Here is a 22,136-nt window from a genome sequence, read left to right as displayed (position 1 = left end):
ACTTCACAAATCTCCTAATTCAAAACATACAAGTTTCCAAACCTTTTAAAAAACACCCAAAACTTACCAATTCAACATCAAACATTCTCAACCAATATTTTCAACTCCCTCATAATATCTACATCCTACCAATTCTCATCCTTCATCAATCATAACTCAATAATTGAATCTCAACTCATATTCAATATTCCAAATTCAACATCACGCAATACTTCAATTTCCAACAATACTCAACTTGATCAACTATTATACATACAAATTAATATCACATACCAATTACATACTCCATCAACAAGAACATCATCCACAATTTCCAATCTTTCCAAGTTCAATAATACACAACAAGCATTATCAATTACTCATCCACTTAGCCCCCAACATGATATCAAGTTAATCACATCACACAATCAAGCTACAACTTCCAACATCACTAACCACATATTTAATAATACAATCCATACCAACCAATCAACCAAAACAATTCAATTCCTATCTTAGGGTCTCTAGCCTAAGTTTTCACATTACATTACACTTTAAATACAGGAAATCAAAACTATACCTTAGCCGATTTTCACGTGGTTCCCGAGACAACCCCACCAAGCCAAACACAGTGACCCAAGGTCCAAAGTCACCCAAACAAAAGCACTCAACCTCCACCAAACTCCAAAGCTTACCATTTAAGTTCCAACATACACATATACACACCTATTACATATATACAACATATATACACCCACATTCAATGCCCAAAACACCAATTCAAGAATTTAACTAGGGTTGAGGATCCTTACCGCACCCACGGACCAAACGAACCAAATCCAACGAGTTTTGTAAGCTAGATTGAACCTAAGGTACCAAAACCCACAAAATCTCAACACCACCTCAATGAATTTCGAAAATGGGAAGGGATAGAGCAATTGGGGTGATAAAGTGGCTTACCTATAAAATTGTTCCTGTAGAATCGTAGAACTCGACGCGGTGGTCGCGTGGCCACAAACGATGCGGCGATGGAAACTCGAAATAAGAAGTTATGGTGGATTGATTGAATTCAAGGGTTTTATCTCTCTTCTTCCCTTCTCTTCAATGTTGCAGCGTCAATGAAGAAGGAAGGAAGGGAAGCTGAGTTCTTCAAATGCTTATTGGGTTGGTTTGGGCCTTTGGGCCAAATTCTTTGAAATTAGTGTCAAAATTCTCGTTTTATTTAACTCTATCACATTAAACTACAAAATTTTATTTTTCTAATCTTTTTGATTAATAATTAATTTATTCAATAATTATTTGCTAATCTCTCGAGTTTTACACTGCTGCTGCTAACCCAAGCTCATTACCCATTTTTGGTGTTGAAGGCGTGATATTGGGACTATTAATGGAGTCATCAATGGGTGAAAGGTATGCCGTGAAAATTTTATGTGCATACAAATATTTATTTTTCATACAAATAGAATGTTTATTCTTAATGCAAATGAGATATTTGTTCTTAATGCAAATGAGATGTTTGTTCTTAATACAGCATTCAAGTTGGTGACGACGGGAGAGGGCGGTGCGGGAGAGTTTTCTCACTGGCGAGAGGCTGCATGCTGGGGTAGGTGACGGACGGCTGATTTGGGTTAGAAGAGGATGTAATTAGGTTAAAGCGAAATTAAGTAAAGTGGTGGGTTTAGAGTGAGAGTGAAATTAGATGGTTAGTGGGCCTAAAACGCAGTGCTTGTTCACACATCTCATTATTCACATAGTGAGATTCTTTTCAAATTAACTTTCACACTCTTTAAACTTAAATTTTATTCTATTAGTATATTATAGTCATTTTAAATAATAAAATTGAGTTTTAAATAAAAATAATTTTTTTTATTAAAAGAAATCGAATTCTTTTTTTATATCTTAAATGGTTTCAAACCAGCTCTAAATTAAAATATGAAAACGTGCAAAAAGTAGAGAGGCTCTCTGACACGTGCACGTCAAAACGACGACTCTCTCAATTTTAGGAGAAAATTGAAGAAAATCAATTGGGGTTTCGAAAGCGAAGCACTTTGCCCAATTCAGGTTCCGATTCCACGTTCCCTCCTCAAATTGATCGTTGTCTTCGTGATGGGACACCACCGTGAAGCCGTAGAGGTGGCCAAGACGGTGCTTGAGGTTGCTGATGTCACTTTTGCCGCCGTCGAATACGGCCATCATTACCTCCACCACAAGCACCACAACGCCGCCGTCCAGGAACCTCCGGCCGCTAACTGTCCCTCGGATGAAGAAGAATTACAGTCTCTTCGATCGGAGAATCGCCGCCTCAGGAACTTGCTCGAGCAGAATTTGAAGCTTCTTCAGAACCTATCTGAATCGCCCTCTTTTCTGAACAATTGTCCCTCTGATGTATGTTTGTTCAATACAGCTTTATTTCCTTGAGGGATCTCGTTTTCTGACCAAAAAAAAAGTTTTTTTATTTTTTTTATTTTTTTAATTGGGCATATTGGTAGTGATAGATAAACCTTACAGTTTGTTTCTGTTGATGGTTATAGCTTCATGATCGGTTAGTTTCCACCGTGGAGTCTGATGAGTACTTGGCTAAGCTCAAGTTGTTGCAGCAGGAAGGGTTTAATGGTGCCATGCAATTTCCTTTTAAGGAAGCCACTGGTATATATGCATTATGCAATTATGCATTTATATTAAAGTTTAATTTTTATGCATTGATCATCATTCAATCAAATTCATTCGTTTAGATAACCATTTAAGTACACATCCAAAGAAATAAATAAATTTAAGTAGTGGGTAAAGAAGGTAGTTACTTTAGCTCATTTACTAATATATGATATGATATAATTAGATGTTTATATAAAATGTTTTTACATTGATAATGGATTAATTTACTTGGGTATTGAACGTTTGACAGAATTGGATCATGATTGTGCTGATATTTTGATCAATGTTGATTCCCAACAACCGAGTTGGTGGGTTTGGGTTACTGATGATCTTGAGCCAAGTAATGCGGAGGAAAGGAGTGGGATTGATGATGAAAGTTACATAGTCATCAGTGAGGAACATGTGGTTGATGGAGTTGCAAACTTCATGGCAAGATGCATTCTGTCAAATCCTAAGGCTCTGGTATGTGTTTGGTTGCTACTTATGCATGTTATTGCTTATTTGATAAGATGTATCTAATGAATTTGTGTGGTTGTGATTCGTTAATTGCAGAAGTTATCTCCAGAGCAACTGCAGAAAGGTAAATTTGCAGTCAGACCTTCAGATTTTGAATAATTTGCTTCTTCCATTAGATCTATAGAAATTATGTGTAAAGATCTAGTCTGTTGCTCGAATGAAATGGGTAATGATTCTACTGAATTGTGCCATAGTGCCCATGTACATTTTTATGCGTGAAAGGGTGAAAATAGGTATATAATAACCATAACCATAAACCTGGTTTGTCATCTCACTGTATCTTTTGAGCTGTTAAGACCATTATTATTGATGGTAAATATATATAATTGATATTCCCTGATAAATACGCTGGATGAGTGTAATACTAGTTTCTCTAGTCATATTGGTTTCTTCTTTTTCTGTTTGAGATTTTTATTAGTATTAAGATTGCCGATTAACCAGGATATTGTTTTATATACCATAGTACTAATTGTATTCACTTTTTGTTACTTCGGTTCTCTTGCATTCATGCAATTTTGTATGAAATATTCAACTCTGCACTAGCTGCAGGTGCAATCAACAAATTGATTCATCTTATATTTTAAATCATTTCATGGCAGTTCTATCAAAAGCTTTGGCTGGTACAAGCAAACTGGAAACGGTTTTTAATATCTGGGAAGCTGGGAAGTTGTTTTATGCTTTGTCTACCTGGGGACTTGCTTTGGCAGGGTCTCTCTCTCTCTCTCTCTCTCTCTCTCTCTCTGTGTGTGTGCGTGTGTGTGTGTGTGTGTGTGTGCGCATACTGCATACTTGTTTGGCCTCACCTTTCCTAGCCATAACAAAGATATAGACACTGCATAATGGAAACTGTTCTTTGGAACCACCTTTTGCTTCGATATTGAGTTTGAAAAAATAAGTTAATATTTTGAGCAAGGTAATCAAACTCGAGTTCACCTTAACACATGAAGCTTACATGAGTGAGATGAACTTGAATGGTAAAGCTCAACTCACAAACTCGATGAGAGACACAAATTTGTAAACTCTCTACCCTCTGTTGAGATGAGTTAAAGGTTTGATAACATTGAATTTGAGAGACTGCAAGGACAAGCATATATAACGGTTATCTATGATCTGCCATGAGCCCATGACCTATAATCCTATTATTATTGTTATTGTTATTGTTATTGTTATTGTTTTTTTTTTAAATTTGGATCCTCTAAAGTGAGGAAGCTAGTAAAGTGATAAAGTGAAGGGTTAATCACTATTGATTTTGTAATTTCCATGAAATGTGTGCCCACTATCTTAATTTAAAAGTGATTAACTCTTCAGTTTACCACTTTACTAACTTTCTCACTTTAGAGGATCTTGACCCATTTTTTTTTATCGGATTATGATTATCATTATCATTATGTAAAACCTGTCTTTTTACCTAGCATTTAGCAAATAAGACAATAAAGAGAGTTCTTTCAAGGCAGTTTATAGTTTACTGAGAATTCCTTTGTAAAAGATGTCAATGGCTATTTCCTTTATCCGCTATTCTGATTTCTTAATGTCTTTTATGACCATAATAGGCTGTACAAAAGTCGTGCTGTGTTAAGAGTTGCCGCAAAGGGTATTCACAGTGGCAGTAAACTCGCTCTAAAGGCACTCTAATGATGATGCGTCTTCCATGGCCATGTTGAATTTCAAATGAACATATCCAGCATGGAGCTTATAGGGCCTTATCCAACATGTAAAACGAATTCGTTCATTATTTCCTATCAGTTCCAGGCCTCATGTAAATAATGGTAAATAACATTTACATCTGGTGCTTGTTAAAACTGTATCATTTGGCTTCTAAAATATTGCTTTGTTTCATTGATTGATTGTACTGTATAGATTATCAAAGCATTCAATGATACTAGTGCTGCTGTTAATGTTTGAATGACCAATTCTACCATGTGATGAGTGCAATTTTTAAGAATAAACCCTAGTATGCATATTGTGAATTGGCACTTAAGAGCAGGTTTATTTTTCTGATTACTTAATAGGCGGTTGATGGTTTTTATGCTCACTTTGATCCGTGTAGGTACATGATGAGTTATTTCGGTCCTGGAAATTTTAATTAGTCAAAATAGTCATTCTAAGTAGTAAATGCAAGTCAAATTAGTCCTTTGAAAATACATGGAACTAATTTCAAGCAACTAATGTAACTCATATTGGTCTTATGGGACTTAATTTTGAAACTTGTATGGATCAAAATGATTCATGCATCATGTAAAAATTAAGCCAATTTAGAGATTATATATTATCAACTTGTTAAATATCACTTTAAAATTAAAATTGATTTCTTTCTAATAAATATTTTTTCGACGGTATAATAATTAACTCTCAAATAACAATAAATAACCATGTAAAAACAGTATACAATTACTATTTTAAAAAAATAAATACTATAAAAATTATCTTCTCGGTTTATAATATTTAACCATTTACATTTAGATAGAAGTTAAAATAAATACAATCAAGAATTAGTTAATTTTACCAAAACACTAGTTTAATACTAACCATTATTATATGTTTAACAGTGACAAGAATACTTAGGAACGTTGTAATTAGTTAATTAGAATTTTGAAAAAGACAAATTAAACCAGAAGTTCTCATCTAAGGCATGTATGTAACTAAGCCATTTGCCGCGAGAGAGAGAGAGAGAGAGAGAGAGAGAGAGAGACAATCAAGACACCTTGTACTCTGTTCATAAGGTTACCAATGCAATTCTTGATTACGTTGCCGGTGCTGTTAGACATCATTACAAAATGGACGCCTTTTAATAGAACCCAACTTTCTCCAATACAAGAAAAGTTCACGATGGTTCATCAGAGAGGAATAGATGCTATTAAATAAAGTTCGCCGCCCACCATGTGGATATGGTGCTAATAATAGCTTTCTACGGAAATGACAGGCCATTACGAAGCTTTTCTGTATCTATCCTGCTATGCAACTATCCAGTATACACAATGACCCTCATTTTTCTGGGACCTACAATGATCTCGTAAGAAACTTCAGTTGCCCAACAAGACAGTCGAAGTAATTTCTCGCCAAAATTTCGTCGCGCTGCTTACATGGAAGAGAGAACCTTGATCGATCTGCTTTCTAGTGGAAGTAACAAAAAATGTTAACCATCGAACACACCATAATGTATCAAGCTTTTCTTTTCCGGTCAGTAGATGAGGGAACATTTGATTGAGCCTGGCCAAATACAGACCTGCAGAACGTTCAAAGACCAAAAACAGGGCAAACGACATGAGATGAAACTGGAACCCTCGGGTTAAGTAATTATCATGAGACTATCCACGTTATATTCATTCAAGGTCAAAGAATCTTATATGCAGCTTAGAGGAACAGACTATCAAATGGCCATGATATAAACACTCACCCACAAGTGGAACATTTATCATGATGCTCACAGAATATGGATAAGCATACAGAGCATACATAGCCCATGTCAATTGTTTGCTTATGACAGAAGCACCTGCAAAATGTTACACAATTAGCCAGGTGTAGGTATCAAATGCATAGTCTGATTTTCACATTATAATATTCACATTTATATGGGGGATACATAGTAAGGTAATGAGTGTAATTTGGGCACAGGCCAATTAATGGAAGTAAAATTAGATATTAGATATTACTAGAAATAGTATAAACAGGAGTACTAGAAATTGTATTATCAAATGTTGAATGTTAATGAAAATCCCCTCCCCCTTTGAATTCTCACTATCTTCTCTCTGGTCAACAATCAGTTAACAAAAAAGAGTCCCAAGGGGAAACCCCACCATAATGTACCGCAGAAGCAACAATGAGAACAAAGTTTGAATAGCTATGTACTGCCTTCAAATCCACATGAAATAAGAAAGAAAGAAAAGGTACATTGGAAAAAAAGAAAAGAAAAACATAAGAATCATAAGTTTGCTCGAACCTAGGGTGCAGTCCAAATGTTCTGAGCATTATAGATGGGAGGGAGAAACATATAAAGAAGAAATGATGATAAGAGATCTACAACAGAAAAAGATAACAGCACATGAAATAACTTACGATGCACGAAAATCCACACCCACAGATTTAGGAAGCCGCAAAAAGGCACGAGAATGCAAATCAGTTGCAAACACCGTCTGTATAAACAAGTTAAACTAACATCAAAAGTCGAGAAATTAAAATCATAATATAAATAACCTGATGAAACAAAAAAAAAAAGATCCTACCGCAAAAGAAATCAAAAGTTGTAAAGGAATCATTATAAATCCTAGAATTTGTTTCCAACCATATACACCAAAGCATGTAAAAAAAGACACTTTTTTTTTTGGGTTGCAGGTTTCTAAATCTTAAGAACTACACAGATTATTACTTAATCATGAACAGTAAGAAGTGGCAAAAAAACAAAATCACAATTCCGCCAATTAAGAGAACTTACTGAAAAATATTGGAAAAGCCCATCCAAATGGGGAGGCCTGTAATATATGCCACCGGTTATGTACGAAGCCTGTTATTCATGTTATAAAATGAAATTGTTAGTGCCAATATAACATATCAGTAACTGCAACACCAAATCATTCAACATGCATTTGTATTATTTAATCACCTGTTGGAGGAATGCAGAATTGTTAGAACCAATATAACAAGAATCTATAGGGACCTGTGTTACAAAAGTATTAGTCATATATAAAAACACTAGCAATTTTATGTCCCATTAAATGACTACTCCCTAAAAAAGCCCAAGAACATAACAGCTAGCCCAGAAAAATGCCGAGGTCAAAGTGAAATACAGAGGAGAAAAAGAAAAGTAAAGTGAAGATTCACTACATACTGTTGAGTGCTGCGCAGAGAATATTGAATTCATGATTGCCACATACCTACAAGGGAGTAAAATAAAGTGAATGTTCATTGCAAAAATGAATAATGTGAAATAATAAAATATAAAGATCAGGAGGAGCATACTGTTCTGGTCCATCAGCAGATCCTTGTAAGCACAAAATCTGTTCATAAATTAGCAAATACATGAAATTTATTAGTCAAAATCTGCAAATCTTTAACAAAATGGTAAAATAAAGCCGAAACACGCAAATAAAATAAAAGAACAGGTGAATCATATCTCAATACTCATTCTACGATTTATACCAGTTCAGAATAAACTAGATTTCACAACTCATTTATAACTTGGAATGATCTTTATTTAGGTCTTTCCCTCTCATTTCTGGTAATACAATATCAACTAAAACACATGCCCACTAAAACAAAAAGATATTACTAAGCCGATCACACTTGATTAATAGCAACCCATTACATTCAAGTGCAGTATAAAACTCTATCTAAGAACACACTCATGATCAGGCATTAGGCAAGCATATAAGAATGTATATATACACACCCGAGGCTGAGGATGAATGGGTCCCGAACGAAAAGCTCTCTGTATATCTGAATAGCAAATCAGGTCAAGCAAAAATCTCACAATAAACTTACAAGTCCATAGTGAAAATTCTTAGATATCAGAAGTAATACATAACTAAACTTCTACCCTAATCATTTAAAATAAGACATTTTCATAACTAAAAGAAGCATTGAATGCAATGACTGGAAGAGGATACAACAAAGCGCCATGGACAAGGATCCCGAAAGGAGCGAAGGAGGAGGAGCTCCTCCACCTGCAGCATTATCCCTGGGCTTTGCCAAATGCTGGTCCTTAGCTAGGAAAACCTCGAGATTGTGCAGCAAATCGGAGTAGAGGGAGGGCATGGAACCGGTGGTGGAGCCATGGTTCTTATCGGAAGAAGAATCGTAGAGGTAGGTGCAGGAATTGCAGCCAGTGGCGATAACCACAACCTGATTGAGCTGACTAAGAAGCAGGATCGAGTTGAGAAACGCAAGCACCTGAAAAAATAAAGAAAGAATTAGGGGGAAAAACGGAAGGGAAGGGGGTCTAGGGTTTATGAGAGGAAGAGGATGAAGTTGGTTACATGAGAGAGGAACTCGGAGAAAGGGAAGGAGAAAGTGGACCAGAAGAAAGGGTTGGTGTCTAGCGTCACGACGAGGAGGCTGACGTCATCTGCAACGGATTGAATGAAGAAAGGGATCAGAAAATGAATGGAATTGGAAGGGCAGGTGAAAGCACAGTACGAACCTGAATAGAGCTTTGAAGGAGCAGAAGGCATGCTTCCACTTTCACACACTGCCACCGCCACTTACTCAGCCGCACTCCGCCCACATAAAATGTCTCAACTCTCAGATTGTCCTTGGTTAATGGTTACTATCTAAGACAATTTATGACCCAATTAACGGAAGCGTCTTTCCGAGTGTATTTTAATTTTAGGTATACGATATAACAGTATAAAATTAATTACAATTTAGTAGTTAACAATAGTGTATAAATAATCTTTGAGTAAGGTAATAATTAGGTAATTGAAGATTTTGATTTTGGATTAATTAATTTCTGTCTATGATAGTAAATAATAGATATGTGATGTTATTCTATTAAGAGTATTTATTTAAATTGGTCTCTAAAAAATTTTAAAGTGGATGTTTTAGTTCTCAACTAAAATTAATCACTCCGTTAGTATTTAATGTTTTCTGGTGTCAGACAAAATGATCCTTCCGTTAGATTGGTATGTTAAAGTCTAACGGCGAAGTCCAACGTGTCACATTGAGTTGATGACACAAATGGTAAGTGACACGTGAAAAAGCAGATAAAGTGGTCCCTATGTTGAATTGTACAAAAACGACAATGAAAAATTGCATATAGCCATGAAACGACGTGTGAAATCAAATTCTTCTTCTTCCTCTTGCCAAAACCCTAAATTATCGAAAGCTATAGTTGTTAACAATGACAACCGGAAAAAGTTGTGGAAGTTCATATCAGCGGCGAGTTAAAGCTAGTGGTGACGGAAGTGTTAGCAGTGGTTCTGCCCACGGTGGTAGGTTCAGAGTCGCCAGAAGAAAAATTCGAGATGTCATTACAGAGTCTATGCCATAATTGTAGAGTTTGAAACGGAGAAAAATATGAAAAGACCTTTCTTTGGCTGTCCTTTTTTGAAGGTAATGTATCGATGATTTTAAACTTTTTTTGTATGCAAAACATTATTTCTGATAATGTTGTACCCTAAACCCTTCTATCTGTATGGGTAGGAGAAAACTCCCCACTGTGATTTTTTTGTGTGGTTTGATAGGGTATTTCAATGTGATGGTCATGGTGGAGAAGATGATGATGCTCTTGCGGAGAAGGTGAAGAAGCTGAAAGAATTGCTTGATGTATTTGAGAAGAAGAACAAGAATGCCGTTGAGAATAGACGATGGTTTGGGTGCTGCAGTCCTGTGTTCTTTTTCATTCTAGGATTTATGATATGTGTTCTTGTAGGTAGGATTTAGGTAGATTGAGGAAGATTTTATCTTATGTTATATAGTTGAATAAGTAATTACAGTGTTAGCTTTTGTTTATGCAACACTAATCTGTAAGTGCTAGGACAAGCAATGAACGATGAGTAGGTGAATGATGAGTATTTGCTGGATAGAGAAAAGTTGTATTAGAAATGAAATAAAATCAGACGTACTTAAATTTAAGTACCATACTTTCATTCCATATAACCAAAGTTTTAAACAAAAAGGTAGTTAGTCTTTAAGTTTTTGCTAGGACTAATAAGATATTCCACCAAAAAAGTGCAGTGACATGCATTATCAACATAATAACCAAACATAGACAGATCACATTGTCTCAATAAGATGCACTAACAACATAACAAAATATGACAAAGTTGTATTAAACTCATAAAACTACGTTAACATAGTAGGATCAAATCTATTTTGGAAACCTTAGTCCAGGTGTTGGCATGAACTTGAAGATTCTTGAAGCTGTGCTAGAACTTGTAGCAGCAAGTGTTTCAGGTGATGCTGATTGGGTAGGCCTCTGTGGTGCTGCGGAGATGGTTGGACTTGGAGAAGGTGCTGAAGTAGATGGTGGGGTAGGTGTTGGAGTAGAATGTGGCCTCCTAATTGGTTGTTTAGGTCTTGGAGGGTAAATGTTGATGGGGGTGCAACACGGTTTGACATGTTAGTTGTTTGCTCCTAATACAACACAAAATAACCAAATTGTTAGACTTTTTGATTCCCAACTAAACAGTTTATCTGACATATAGATCCCCAAATAAGAAATTTATTAGGCAAATGGATCCCTAAGGATCAAGCCAATCAGTCACTATCACATTGAAGATCATATGAATGCAGGTAGCATGACAACAACACGATCATAACAAATTCAATTGATATTTTACCTGTGGCAGTGGTTGGGATGCTATTTGGGAGACTTGGACTTCATCTTGTGATGGTGGAGCAGATGAAGTATTTTTTTTTAGCTGTTGGCTGTCCATTTCTCTTGACCTTTCGGGGGTGGTTTAGACTTTGGTGGTCCCTTGCATGTCTTTGCATTGTGACCACTCTGACCACATTTTTGGCAAGTAACCATGAATGTTCTTCTTCCCTTTTGTCACATCTGGTGAATCCTCAATAAGATTAGGTTTTCTCTTTTTCTTGGTTGGGCACCCAGGTGGTCTCTTAATGGTGGGTGGCTTTGGAGCCAAGAGATTACTCTTTTTTCAATACTCCTCTGAGTTGACTGTCTGATTACATGTCCATATGTGGCTCTAAATGCATCCATTTTGAGCCAAGGGTGCACATAAGGTTCTGGCCTATCACACCTCTTTTATATAGTTGTCAATGCATGAACACATGAAATTCCTGCTCAAGATTATCAAGCAGTAACATCAGATAAGCAAGTACATGTTAAACAACAAAACAAATTATTACATGTTAAAATCACAACTCACAAAAAATGAATAATACATCAAATTATTATCTGTTAGTTGCCACAAATTGCAAACTACAAGTGTGCCTTCCAAGATGCACACCAACTTTTTTTTAGTGTTTCTGGACTTCGAATACATTACGATTGTTGTCACCAGTCCACTGAGCTGTCCAGAACTTAGTATCCTTCATAATATCTTCCATTTTTCTCTGCTGAATTGGTGCCAATACTCTAGTGTATGTGCTTAGAACCTTCTTATGCTTGGCCATTCTTCTCATCAAGTAGCAACGGATCTCTTCCAATATGGTAAGAATGGATTTTCCCCTGTAGTGGTTTATTTTGGCGTTCCAAACTTCAATCATGTTGTTTGTCACGTTGTCAAGCTTAGGCCAATAGCTGAAATGGGCTTTGGTCCAACAAGATGGTTGGAAATTTGCAAGATAGGCCATGCACCCTCATTCATTCTCTTCAGCCGCTGTATGTGATGCTGGAATTCAGCATCTGTGCTACTCCTTGCACATGCCCAAACCATCAGAGATTGGATCATCAGAAAAGACATCGGCCTCTCTATTGTCATCAGTGTATTCTTCATTCATGTTGTTATTACCGTCATCTCTCTGACCGAAATTCATCTCATCTTCTTCCGACCATTCAACATCTTCCATTATTGGGTGGTCAAAAAACAAGTACAACTCATTAGTTTCTCTGTCCTCCCTCTTTGCATCACACATCTCTCTAATTTTTTTATCTCCATAAATAGGGTGTAAGCTTGCTTCCATGCTAGGGGCTCTTGGATCATACCAACACATCTTCTTGAATTCATGGTAGCCAAGATCTTCAAACAATTTCTTCAAGTCAAAGTAATTCACTAAGTCCAGATCCATCGGAGGAAATCTTTTTACATTGCCATTAAGATAGAGAAGTTCATCCTTGTTATCTTTGACAAAGCTCCTCCCATGTTGAAACACAGGGGTAACCCACTCAGTCATCTGTAATTTACAAAGATGGAATAGCACTATCAATGTCAGAATACTAAACGTTACCCTTAAATTCGAAACTTCTACCTAGTAATGGCATACCAAACCCTACTTCTCTTATTTGGATAAAATTTCATAATTAGATTAATCCATCAATACAATGTGTTTATCATGAAATATTGAGTCTTTTTCATGTTAACCTCATATATCTATGCACCACAACTCTTATCAGTAACACATGTGAAACAGTATCAAAGAATCAAAAACAATTTTTATTTCCAGCAACTAATAGTATTCTAATAGAAACAATTACTACATGGTCACACCGTTAAACAATGGCAACAATGATCAACTATACCATCAACAACTTAATAGATAAACTCATAACTATACTAACCTCGACCAGTGGTAGTGGTGAGCGATACACTCACAGTATCTTCTTCTGCAATAACTCTGACTCGTTCAAACCCTAGCGTCGACAATGTCAATGGAGGTGGTCGGAGGACTACAAGTTGACGTGGTGGTGGCTTTCTTAGTAAAACCTAGGAGAAAAAAGGGAGTTCAGAGTAATTTCGTTTTGGTGGAGGGAAGGTGATGAGTAGAATTTACGCAACATAAATTCCTCCGGCAAGTATACCGGATCGCTAAGTTATAACTCACTGTTGAGTGAGGTCGATCCCACAGGGATTGATGGATCAAGCAACTTTAGTTAAATGGTTTCTTTAGTCAAACAAATATTTGATGATTTTGTGTGATTAACTCAACAGAAAAGTAAATGACATAGAAAGTAAAAGTGCTGAATCTAAATGACTGAATAATAAAGGGCAAAAAGTAAATTGCAGAATAGTAAAGAGCGGAAACTTAAATGACAAGAAAGTAAAGGCAAGAATGTAAATGAAGGGAATGTAAATTGCATGAAAGTAAAAGGGATTTTGGGTATTGGGAATTAAAGGAAACTAGAAATTCAGAGGAATTTAAATGAAGAAGAATAATGGGTAAGATTCATTAGAGGTTGGAGATGTCATGATTCTTCATGAATCAATGGGTTTCAACTTCCTCTCAATCATATGAAGTAGATCCATGGCAGATTATAAATAATTGAATTCCAATTTCTCTTAACACAATCAATCGCCAATCTTTTGATCTAATTGTTCACGAGAAGAGCTGAAACTCAATTTCTAATCCAAAGGCCACATAACCTTCAGGATCTCAATTCAAAGCGGTTATATGTCACGTACCAACTAAGAATGTATTGATCAAGTAGATTATGAGAGTTAAGCCTCAAACTAAATCCTATGATCCCTTTCTCAAGGCTCACATAGAAATTCAAGTAGATCCAATCCCCCCTCTCAGTAGTAATTGGATCTATGAAGCACAAAAGCTTTCCCTTAGATAAACAACAATTGAATTGGGAAGAAGAAGAATTGCATTAATTCATTGGAATTACAACAGCGCCCTCCCCTAATGAGTGGGGGTTTAGTTGATCATCGCTCTAAGAGAACTTGAAAGAAATTGAAAGTGCATGAAAGTAAAACTACGCTAAGTACAAGCAAGTACAGAAATGTAAAGTGTAGTGATCTAATTCCTACTCCATAAGCCTTCTCTTGAAGTTCAAAACTTCATCTATTTATAGCACTTTCTCCCAAAGTCTTTACTTGATGTACTTGGGCTTTTGGACTTTGTAATTCTGGCGATTGGACCTGGCACTTGGTGCTGAGCGTGAAAAGTGAGCGCCAATTATTGTGCGTACGCACCAAGGGTTATGAGTACGCTCCTTTGCAATTTTCACCAGTTGTGCGTATGCATGAAGGGTTGGGCGCACGCACAAGTCCAAATTTCTTCTTGAATTACTCATCAATGACGCTCACTTGCGAGCTTGAGTGCGAGCGCTGGGGGCGAGCGTGACATCTCCCAGGAGAGCGCTACGCTTGCTCAAGAGCATCACCCAAAGAGCGTTGTGCACATGAAGATTGGCGCTCTCCAGCAAGCTTGCTAGAGAGCGCCACTTGAGAGCGTGGCATTGAGCTTCCTTGGATTGTTCATCGAAGACGCTCTCTGGAGAGCTTGAGTGAGAGCGTGGTGAGCGAGCGTGACACTTCCAGGAGAGCGCTAAGTTTGCTCAAGAGCGCCCTTTGAGAGAGTGACATTGGCATTGTTGGTGATTGGCGCTCTCCAGCAAGCTTGCTGGAAAGCGCCCAAAACGAGCGTGACACTGAGGTTGGTGTGCTTGTCTTGGCGCTCTTGAGAGAGCTTGAGATGGAGAGTGGTGTATGCAAGTGGCACTCTCCAGCAAGCTTGCTGGAGAGCTAGTGGGGAGCGTGGGATAGCTTATGAGTGAGGCTTTTGACAAAGGTTGGCAAGGTGTGGTGAAGGTTGCTGAGGTTGGGCAAGGTTGTTGAGGTTAGTGACAAGGTTGGGGAGAGTTGTGACAAGGTGTGGTGTGGCTTGACGGTGTCAAGGCAAGGTGACAAGGGGTGGTGCTGTCAAGGCATGATGTGAAGTGGCGCTAGTGTGCGAGCGTGGAAGCAAGTGCCCTTCAATTTTAGTGCTGATTTTCCCCGCGACGCGTACCCGTCGTCCATGTGTACGCATCGTCCACGTGTACGCGTCGTCCTTGATTATGGCGCTCTCCAACAAGTGTGGACACGAGCGTGATGGCGAGCGCTGGGTCTTAGCGCTCTTGGAGGCGAGCGTTGCAACGAGCGTGGCGCTATCAGCCTTATCACGCGTACGCGTTGCCCACGCGTACGCGTGACCCTTGTATTTTCACCTTATGACGCGTACGCGTGACCCTTAACGAAGGCGCTCTTGGACAAGCACTGCAACGAATGCTAAAGGAGAGCGTTGATGCCTCTCAGGACTCTATATCTGTGCCCCTGTCACAAACCAAAAAAAGTGCATCAAAGTGTTGGTATTTCATGATTTAACTCAAGGTTTTCTATCCTATCCAAATGCATGAAATCACTTAATCAAACCATCTTTTAAATACCACTTCTTGCATTTTATAGCTCTTGTTGTTTCATGAATTAACCACAATTTCCATTTATTTTTTATGCATTACTTCATGCAGAGATATCTCATAAAATTTTATTGTTTATTAACTACATTTGCACAAAATAAGACTAAAAATTACTAATAATAACAAGTAAAACCAACAATGATACTCATGCATCCGAAGGCCAAAGAGATGCTTCAGTCTTGATAGACTCTTCCTTTCACAAAACGATGTCGTGTCCTATTCCAAAATGTAGCATTTTGTATCAATCCGTCCAGGGACCAATTTGTCCTAATGAAACACGTGGAACTTAATGGCTGACTCATCACAGTCATGCGACACATCACCTCTTTTTGTTAGTGGTTAACGGAGATGAGAAAAAAATGATCAATTTGTCTGACGCCAAAAAACGTTGAGGACTAACGGAGTGATTAATTTTAGTTGGGAACTAAAACGTCCACTTTAGAATTCCTTAGGGATCAATTTGGGTATATACTCTTCTATTAATTCATCATGTAAAATTTAACGGTGGTGTTTATATGTATTGTTCCTTCTGCTATGACATAAATAAAACATGTCACAACAGATAATAACTTTTGGAGCAAAACTTCACTTGTTTTAGTAGAATTCGTAATAAATAAAGAATAGTTGATAAACGTTATATGAAAACTATATCCTTTCCATACTTACGTGACAACAACGAAACATGCACTCCCAATTTTGTTTCATTTTGTACTATTCATTGATAAAAAATATATGTCCAATATTTATTATCGTGAATGATCTAATTGATATTTTTTTTTTCCTTCAAAAACTAATTAATCAAAGATCAAAATTCTTGAAAATCTAATTGTCACTTCCCTAGTAATCTTTTCATATTCGAGTCACTAATTCACTATGAGTGTTTTAATATGCATCCCAAGAAGAATTCGAATGTCTCTATTTTAATATCTTATCAGGGTCCATGGTTCAAATTGTAGCCTTTCCTGTATTTCTTTAAATTGTTTTCCCTTTTTCATAAAAAATTCTATTTTAAGTTTTGCAACAAAAGATGAACAAAATTTGCCTACCAAATACTAGATTAATAAGATTTTCTTATACAAGATCTTCATCTGCGGTTGCAAAATCTTCAAAATTGAAAGCTTATAGTAATTAAATGGGATAAGTATTGTTTTGGTCCTTCACGTTAAGGGTCGGAATCAAAACCGTCCCCAACGTAATTTTCGATTTAGAATCATACTTAACGTTTTTTTTTTTTATTAAAATCGTCCTTTTAATTTTTTTTGGACAAAAATACCCTCACCATTACCAGCACAATTACCTCCTCCACCAACACCAACACCGCCACCACAACCACCACCAGCACCACCACTAACACCAACACCAACAACCACAACCACAACCACCACCACCCCCACCAAGACCACCACCAAGAAAGCAGAAAACAACACCAAACAGAAATAGAAACAACACCAAACAGAAACAGAAAACAAGAAAGCAGAAGCAAGGTGTGAGGCGGAGGCGGCGAGGCGTGAGGCGGAGGCGGCAACGTGAGGCGGCGACGCGGAGGCGGCAGAAGCGAGGCGGAGGCGGCGACGTGAGGCGGCGACGCGGAGGCGGCAAGGCGTGAGGCGGCGACGCGGAGGCGGCAAGGCGTGAGGTGGCAGAAGCGAGGCGGAGGCGGCGAGGCGAGGCGGCAAGGCAGACTCCAACGGCAGTGGCTCGCCGTCCCCCTGCCCCCTCTCCCCTTCCCCTTCCTCCTCCCCCTCTCCCCTTCCCCCCACCCCCACCCTCACCCCGCGTCCTTTCCCCCTTCCCCCTTCGCCGTCGCCGTCCCCCTCCCCCCTTTCCCCTTCCCCCCACCCTGAACCCGCGTCCCCTTCATTTTCTTCCTCTTCTTCTTCGGCTTCTTCCACTTCCCCTCCTCCCTCTCTTCGCCGCCGGCGTCATCTCCCCGCCGTCCCCCCATCCCCCCCCCCCCATCCCTTTCCCCCTTCCCTCCCCTCCCCCTTCATATACCCTTTTCTTCCCTCCCCCAACGCGTTTTCTTTTTTTTTTTAATTTTATAATTTTTTTATTATAGGGGTAGTTTAGGAATAAATTAAAATTTTATTAGAAATGATGATTTTAAATTCAAATACGACTTTAAAGATGATTTTAAATCAAAATATACACCAGAGACAGGTTCGATTCCGACCCTCAACGTGAGGGACCAAAACAATACTTATCCCTAATTAAATCTTTTCGTGCTTTTAATCATTTGCCCCCACACAAGGTACAATATTGAATAGAGGAAATTCTGCATTGTTGTGTACTGAGAGATGAGAGATGGGGAGATGAGAGAGATGAGAGAAATTCAACAATTCGACATATAAAAAGTTCACTATAACATTTGTATCAAGGTTGCATACCAATACTAAGAGAGGTTTTAAAATAACTAATAAATTAAAGGCAAAAACAAGAAAATAAAATGAAAATACTAGGGTAAAGAACCTACATAAATTACAAGTGTCCCCAAAGGTGCTACCATCAATTTCTTAGAGCTGTAAGAATTGATAACAGAGAACCTAGTTACTAGTATTACTGATATAGATCATGGAGCAGAAAAATATAGTAAAGCACCAAATGATGAGATGGTAAGCATGTCGTTAGAAACTCAAATTCCCATGGTTGTTTTTATCAACATCCACAAATCAGTTCAAAGAGTTACAAATGAGTATGCAATAGATAAGAGCACCTATGACAGACAAAGCAACAGGGCCAAAGCCACCACAAAATTGACAAAAATATTACAATGCCACAGGGATCATCAACTTGACAAGTAATAACACAAGTGCAGATGTCATGGCGGATGATGGAATAACCAAGGAGCAAGCGGCAGAAGCACCAGAAGAAAGCGCGCTAATAGGACCATTTGCCGGCGGGAATCCTGGAAGACCTGTTGTTGAAGGAACCACTGAGGATTTGGGCGTTCCTAGACCGATTCCATCTGATTGAGGTGCTGGTGCTGGTGCTAGTTCTGAATCTCTCCTTATAGATGTAGGTGGGGCAATGAGAGGGGGGAATTCCCTAGACCCTGCAGCATCATTGAAAATATATTTAGAAGACATCTAAAAACTTGCATTTTTTTTTCAGGGTGAGTTCGGGAGAGTGGGAAACAGATTAAATCAGGAATTACAATCTACAAAATAGACCCTTCTTGACCACCCCACCAGCCTCTAGAACAAATTAAAGATTGCTATACTTCCCGCATTCACCTTAATCTCGATAATAATGCTAGACAATACTAAATTTAAGCTCCTCTAGTTTCCACAAACAGTTTCTACTTCAAGTTTGCATACAGCGTTCATCACAGAGTATAGGTGTCGTGTGTTTAGACTAGGTATTTTCAGGTTTCAAACAACTTAGAATCTTCATATCACTTGAGCAGCTTTCAAGTTAAAAAGAAAGAAGTTATATTTCAAAATTAACCAGCTTCCAAATGTTCAGGCTAAGGATAATATAATGAACATAAAAATGACAGAAATTCAGACATCCAACATTTTGTACTTTTGTCCCCTCAATATTGAGGCAACTTCAAGCAGTGGAATAGAAAACCTAGCAGTAGCACTAAAATTTGCTGGCGTTCCACCTAATGTAAACCCAAAATGAAGAAGAATTCCATTTTTCTTTTCTTAATTTGACAACAGAACAATTCATTTATAATCGGTGTAATGGAAACATGATTAGAAATGAAGAATGCAATCTTATGACACATTTGGAATCTAAATATATAAATTGTTGTTACAATCTGACCTGGACATCGAGGTTGAAGGGATGGTGTCAACCTGCAGGTTGGCAGGAATGAACGAATAAACTTAAAAGTGCAATCAACAAAATAGATACTACTGATATCTATCAACGAGGAAAGCAGGTGCAACGAGTATAAACATACATTGTCATTATGGTTCCATTAACAATGCCATCATAGTTACAAGAAGTAACATTGCAGCCGCCACTACCTTGTTGGATCGTAACATTCCCAAGCATAAGATTGCTGTTTTTACATTGCATGCTGGAGCAAGAAACAGCCAGCGAAGCCGGCATACAATACAAACTGCAGAAAGAGTGAAAAAACCCAAATGCACTATAGTTAGAAACAGAAAATTTCGAACCTCCATGTTTACCCTCATACCAAACTTGTGAACCTAGAAGAGAATCTAAAATTATTTACAAGGAGGAAATAACTATATTGCAAAACACAAAAAAAATGACAAAGGTGCCAAGTAAGTACTTAAGATCCCGCGGTCCACAGCTACACTGCACACAATGCCCTGCTGTAATGGCATAACTTCCATTGGGAACAAGCAAGCCAAAATCAGAAGAAGATCTTGGGAAATTTGAAGCACAAGCTACAACAAGAAACAAATACTGTTACCAATTGAATTGAAGAACGAGTCACAAGCAAGGACCAAAACATATACATAACGAATTCAAAAAAAAAAAAAACATCAATCTAAAAATGTTGACAAACACAAGCCTAAAACTCAAAATTGATGAGTAATATTGGGTGTGCATTGGATTAAAATTCCTTCCAAGTCCCCATTTTAGAGAAAGGGCTTTACCAAACCACAACATCAACCCGAAATTGCATAGCCAATTCCTTAAAAACGTTTTTCTTTTCTTTTTAATAAACGCAATTACAAAACAGACCCTAAGAAAACAAAAATTCCTAACCACCTATATATACAAATCAAGGATCACAGCAACAAAAGAGAGGTAACCAAAACAAACCAATCATAATCCAAAACAGGAAATTTTACCCGGAATTGGAATGGCAAGAATATCACCATCAGTAATAGCAGTACTTCCCATGGCATTAACATCCATCAAATCAGTTAAAGTAGTGAAATACCTGGCCGCAATAGCAGCCAAAGAATCAACAGGCTGAACCACATAGGACATGTAAATCGCTGGAAGTGAATTATCAGTGCCATTAAAACAAGTACAAGGAAGAGGCACCAGAAGGCTCTGACCCACATCAAGAACCGAAGGGTCACTTATGGAGTTAGCCTCCGAAAGCTGGTCCGCAGATACCAAACCTCCATATACAGAGTCTGCAATGGAAGAAAGCGTGTCCGAAGGGCGAGTCCTGTAATGCGTTGAAACCGATTTTCGGATCCCGTCGACGCAGGAGCATGAAATTGGAACCTTGATGAAGAGCTTGGAAGGGAGAATATGGTGCTCCACGTCAGGGTAAGATATGTCGATGGCGTTTGCGGTGAGGAGAGAAATAGGGTCGATTTGAAAGAGTGAAGCTACCTCGGAGACTTTAAGGTCGGTGTAGAGTGTGTAGCCTAAGAGCGCGTTGCATGAGTCGTTGTTGGTGCAGGGTTCTATGGTGGATTTGCATGTTGCTGGTTTGGGAGCTGTGAGAATCTGCAAGAGTAGCAAGAACAAAGTGCAGTGAAGAATGGTGTCTTGCTTTGGCATTCTTAGCATAAAAAAAGTGAATTTCTTTTTCGGGATGGAGATTTTCTAGGGTTTGTTTGGAAGAAGAAGAAGGAGAAGAGTGCTTGAATGGGGTGAAAAAAAGGAGCTTGGTGTGTTTTTTCAAAAGGAGTTAAACCAAACAGGGTACAATGTGTGTCGTATAGTTGCTCTGCAACGTGTTTAAGTGGAGAGAAGAAAAAGGGTTTAGGGTTTTCTGCGTTTTGTGTGATTGGGTTGTTGGTTTTGTTTGTTCCAGTGAGAAGGAAGAGTGTTGGAGAGTGGAAAAGGTTTTGATTTCAGAGTGAAAGAGAAAAGAGAGAAGAGAGAGAGGTTTGAGTGAGTGAGTGAGTAGGAGACAGGTGGGTTGCATAGTTAGAAGGACAAGGACAGGGACAAGAGGGTCACACACTAGTCACATTCTCTGTCATAGAGAAGAGATTTCTCCATTACTAGATGTGCTGGACTATTTTGTCCCTCTCCCCAAATCATTATATCTAAGATTGCAATTATTATTATTTTTTACTCGCTATTATAGAGAGAAAGAGAAAGAGTAGGAATGTAAACTATATTCAATAATTAATATAAAATGATTTTTTCAGTTGAATTGATTGAACCATTCAACTAATATATCATTTTTGATAACCGATTCAATTTTTGAAATTTTGAAAAAAATTCTGCTTTATTATTTGGAAATTATTTTTTTTTAAAATTCATTTTTCACTTGTCCTTTGGCATGGTTTAA

The 22,136-nt window shown here is 37.9% G+C and overlaps 3 protein-coding genes across 3 annotated transcripts; 1 reads left to right on the top strand and 2 right to left on the bottom strand.

Annotated features, from left to right (window-relative positions):
• The first annotated feature begins 1,890 nt into the window (after positions 1-1,890).
• Positions 1,891-5,050, top strand: LOC107606067 (elongation factor). Its single transcript, XM_016308032.3, has 6 exons — positions 1,891-2,364; positions 2,511-2,625; positions 2,882-3,093; positions 3,184-3,211; positions 3,747-3,855; positions 4,698-5,050. Exons 1-6 carry the CDS (start codon positions 2,086-2,088, stop codon positions 4,777-4,779), a joined length of 825 nt encoding a protein of 274 aa, XP_016163518.1. The 5' UTR covers positions 1,891-2,085; the 3' UTR covers positions 4,780-5,050.
• A 784-nt stretch (positions 5,051-5,834) lies between these two features.
• LOC107606066 (basal transcription factor complex subunit-like protein) lies at positions 5,835-9,494 on the bottom strand. Its single transcript, XM_016308031.3, has 11 exons — positions 9,281-9,494; positions 9,117-9,205; positions 8,748-9,030; positions 8,531-8,577; positions 8,101-8,138; positions 7,970-8,015; positions 7,745-7,798; positions 7,577-7,645; positions 7,201-7,277; positions 6,542-6,637; positions 5,835-6,370 (listed from the first exon to the last, which is right to left on the bottom strand). The coding sequence occupies exons 1-11, from the start codon at positions 9,309-9,311 to the stop codon at positions 6,307-6,309; spliced, it is 894 nt and encodes a 297-aa protein (XP_016163517.1). The 5' UTR covers positions 9,312-9,494; the 3' UTR covers positions 5,835-6,306.
• Positions 9,495-18,553: 9,059 nt separating this feature from the next.
• LOC107606064 (lysM domain-containing GPI-anchored protein 1) lies at positions 18,554-21,810 on the bottom strand. The gene is made up of 5 exons (XM_016308030.3): positions 20,725-21,810; positions 20,196-20,313; positions 19,857-20,018; positions 19,718-19,749; positions 18,554-18,998 (listed from the first exon to the last, which is right to left on the bottom strand). The coding sequence occupies exons 1-5, from the start codon at positions 21,401-21,403 to the stop codon at positions 18,712-18,714; spliced, it is 1,278 nt and encodes a 425-aa protein (XP_016163516.1). The 5' UTR covers positions 21,404-21,810; the 3' UTR covers positions 18,554-18,711.
• Positions 21,811-22,136: the final 326 nt, after the last annotated feature.

The sequence above is a fragment of the Arachis ipaensis genome, chromosome B7 (genome assembly GCF_059453495.1).
Source record: "Arachis ipaensis isolate K30076 ecotype BB chromosome B7, ASM5945349v1, whole genome shotgun sequence".
Classification (NCBI taxonomy): domain Eukaryota; kingdom Viridiplantae; phylum Streptophyta; class Magnoliopsida; order Fabales; family Fabaceae; genus Arachis; species Arachis ipaensis.
Note: the sequence above shows the minus strand (reverse complement) of the source record. Positions and strands in the feature narration are given on the sequence as shown.

Coding starts and splice junctions, on each gene's coding strand:
- LOC107606067 (XM_016308032.3), top strand. CDS start 2,086: ATGGGACACCACCGTGAAGCCGTAGAGGTGGCCAAGACGGTGCTTGAG. Junction 2,365..2,510: donor TGAACAATTGTCCCTCTGAT/GTATGTTTGTTC, acceptor TGATGGTTATAG/CTTCATGATCGGTTAGTTTC. Junction 3,094..3,183: donor TGTCAAATCCTAAGGCTCTG/GTATGTGTTTGG, acceptor CGTTAATTGCAG/AAGTTATCTCCAGAGCAACT.
- LOC107606066 (XM_016308031.3), bottom strand. CDS start 9,311: ATGCCTTCTGCTCCTTCAAAGCTCTATTCAG. Junction 9,206..9,280: donor TCCTTCAAAGCTCTATTCAG/GTTCGTACTGTG, acceptor AATCCGTTGCAG/ATGACGTCAGCCTCCTCGTC. Junction 8,578..8,747: donor CTTGTCCATGGCGCTTTGTT/GTATCCTCTTCC, acceptor TTTGCTATTCAG/ATATACAGAGAGCTTTTCGT.
- LOC107606064 (XM_016308030.3), bottom strand. CDS start 21,403: ATGCTAAGAATGCCAAAGCAAGACACCATTCTTCACTGCACTTTGTTC. Junction 20,019..20,195: donor TGTGGACCGCGGGATCTTAA/GTACTTACTTGG, acceptor CTCTTTCTGCAG/TTTGTATTGTATGCCGGCTT. Junction 18,999..19,717: donor CCTTCAACCTCGATGTCCAG/GTCAGATTGTAA, acceptor ATGATGCTGCAG/GGTCTAGGGAATTCCCCCCT.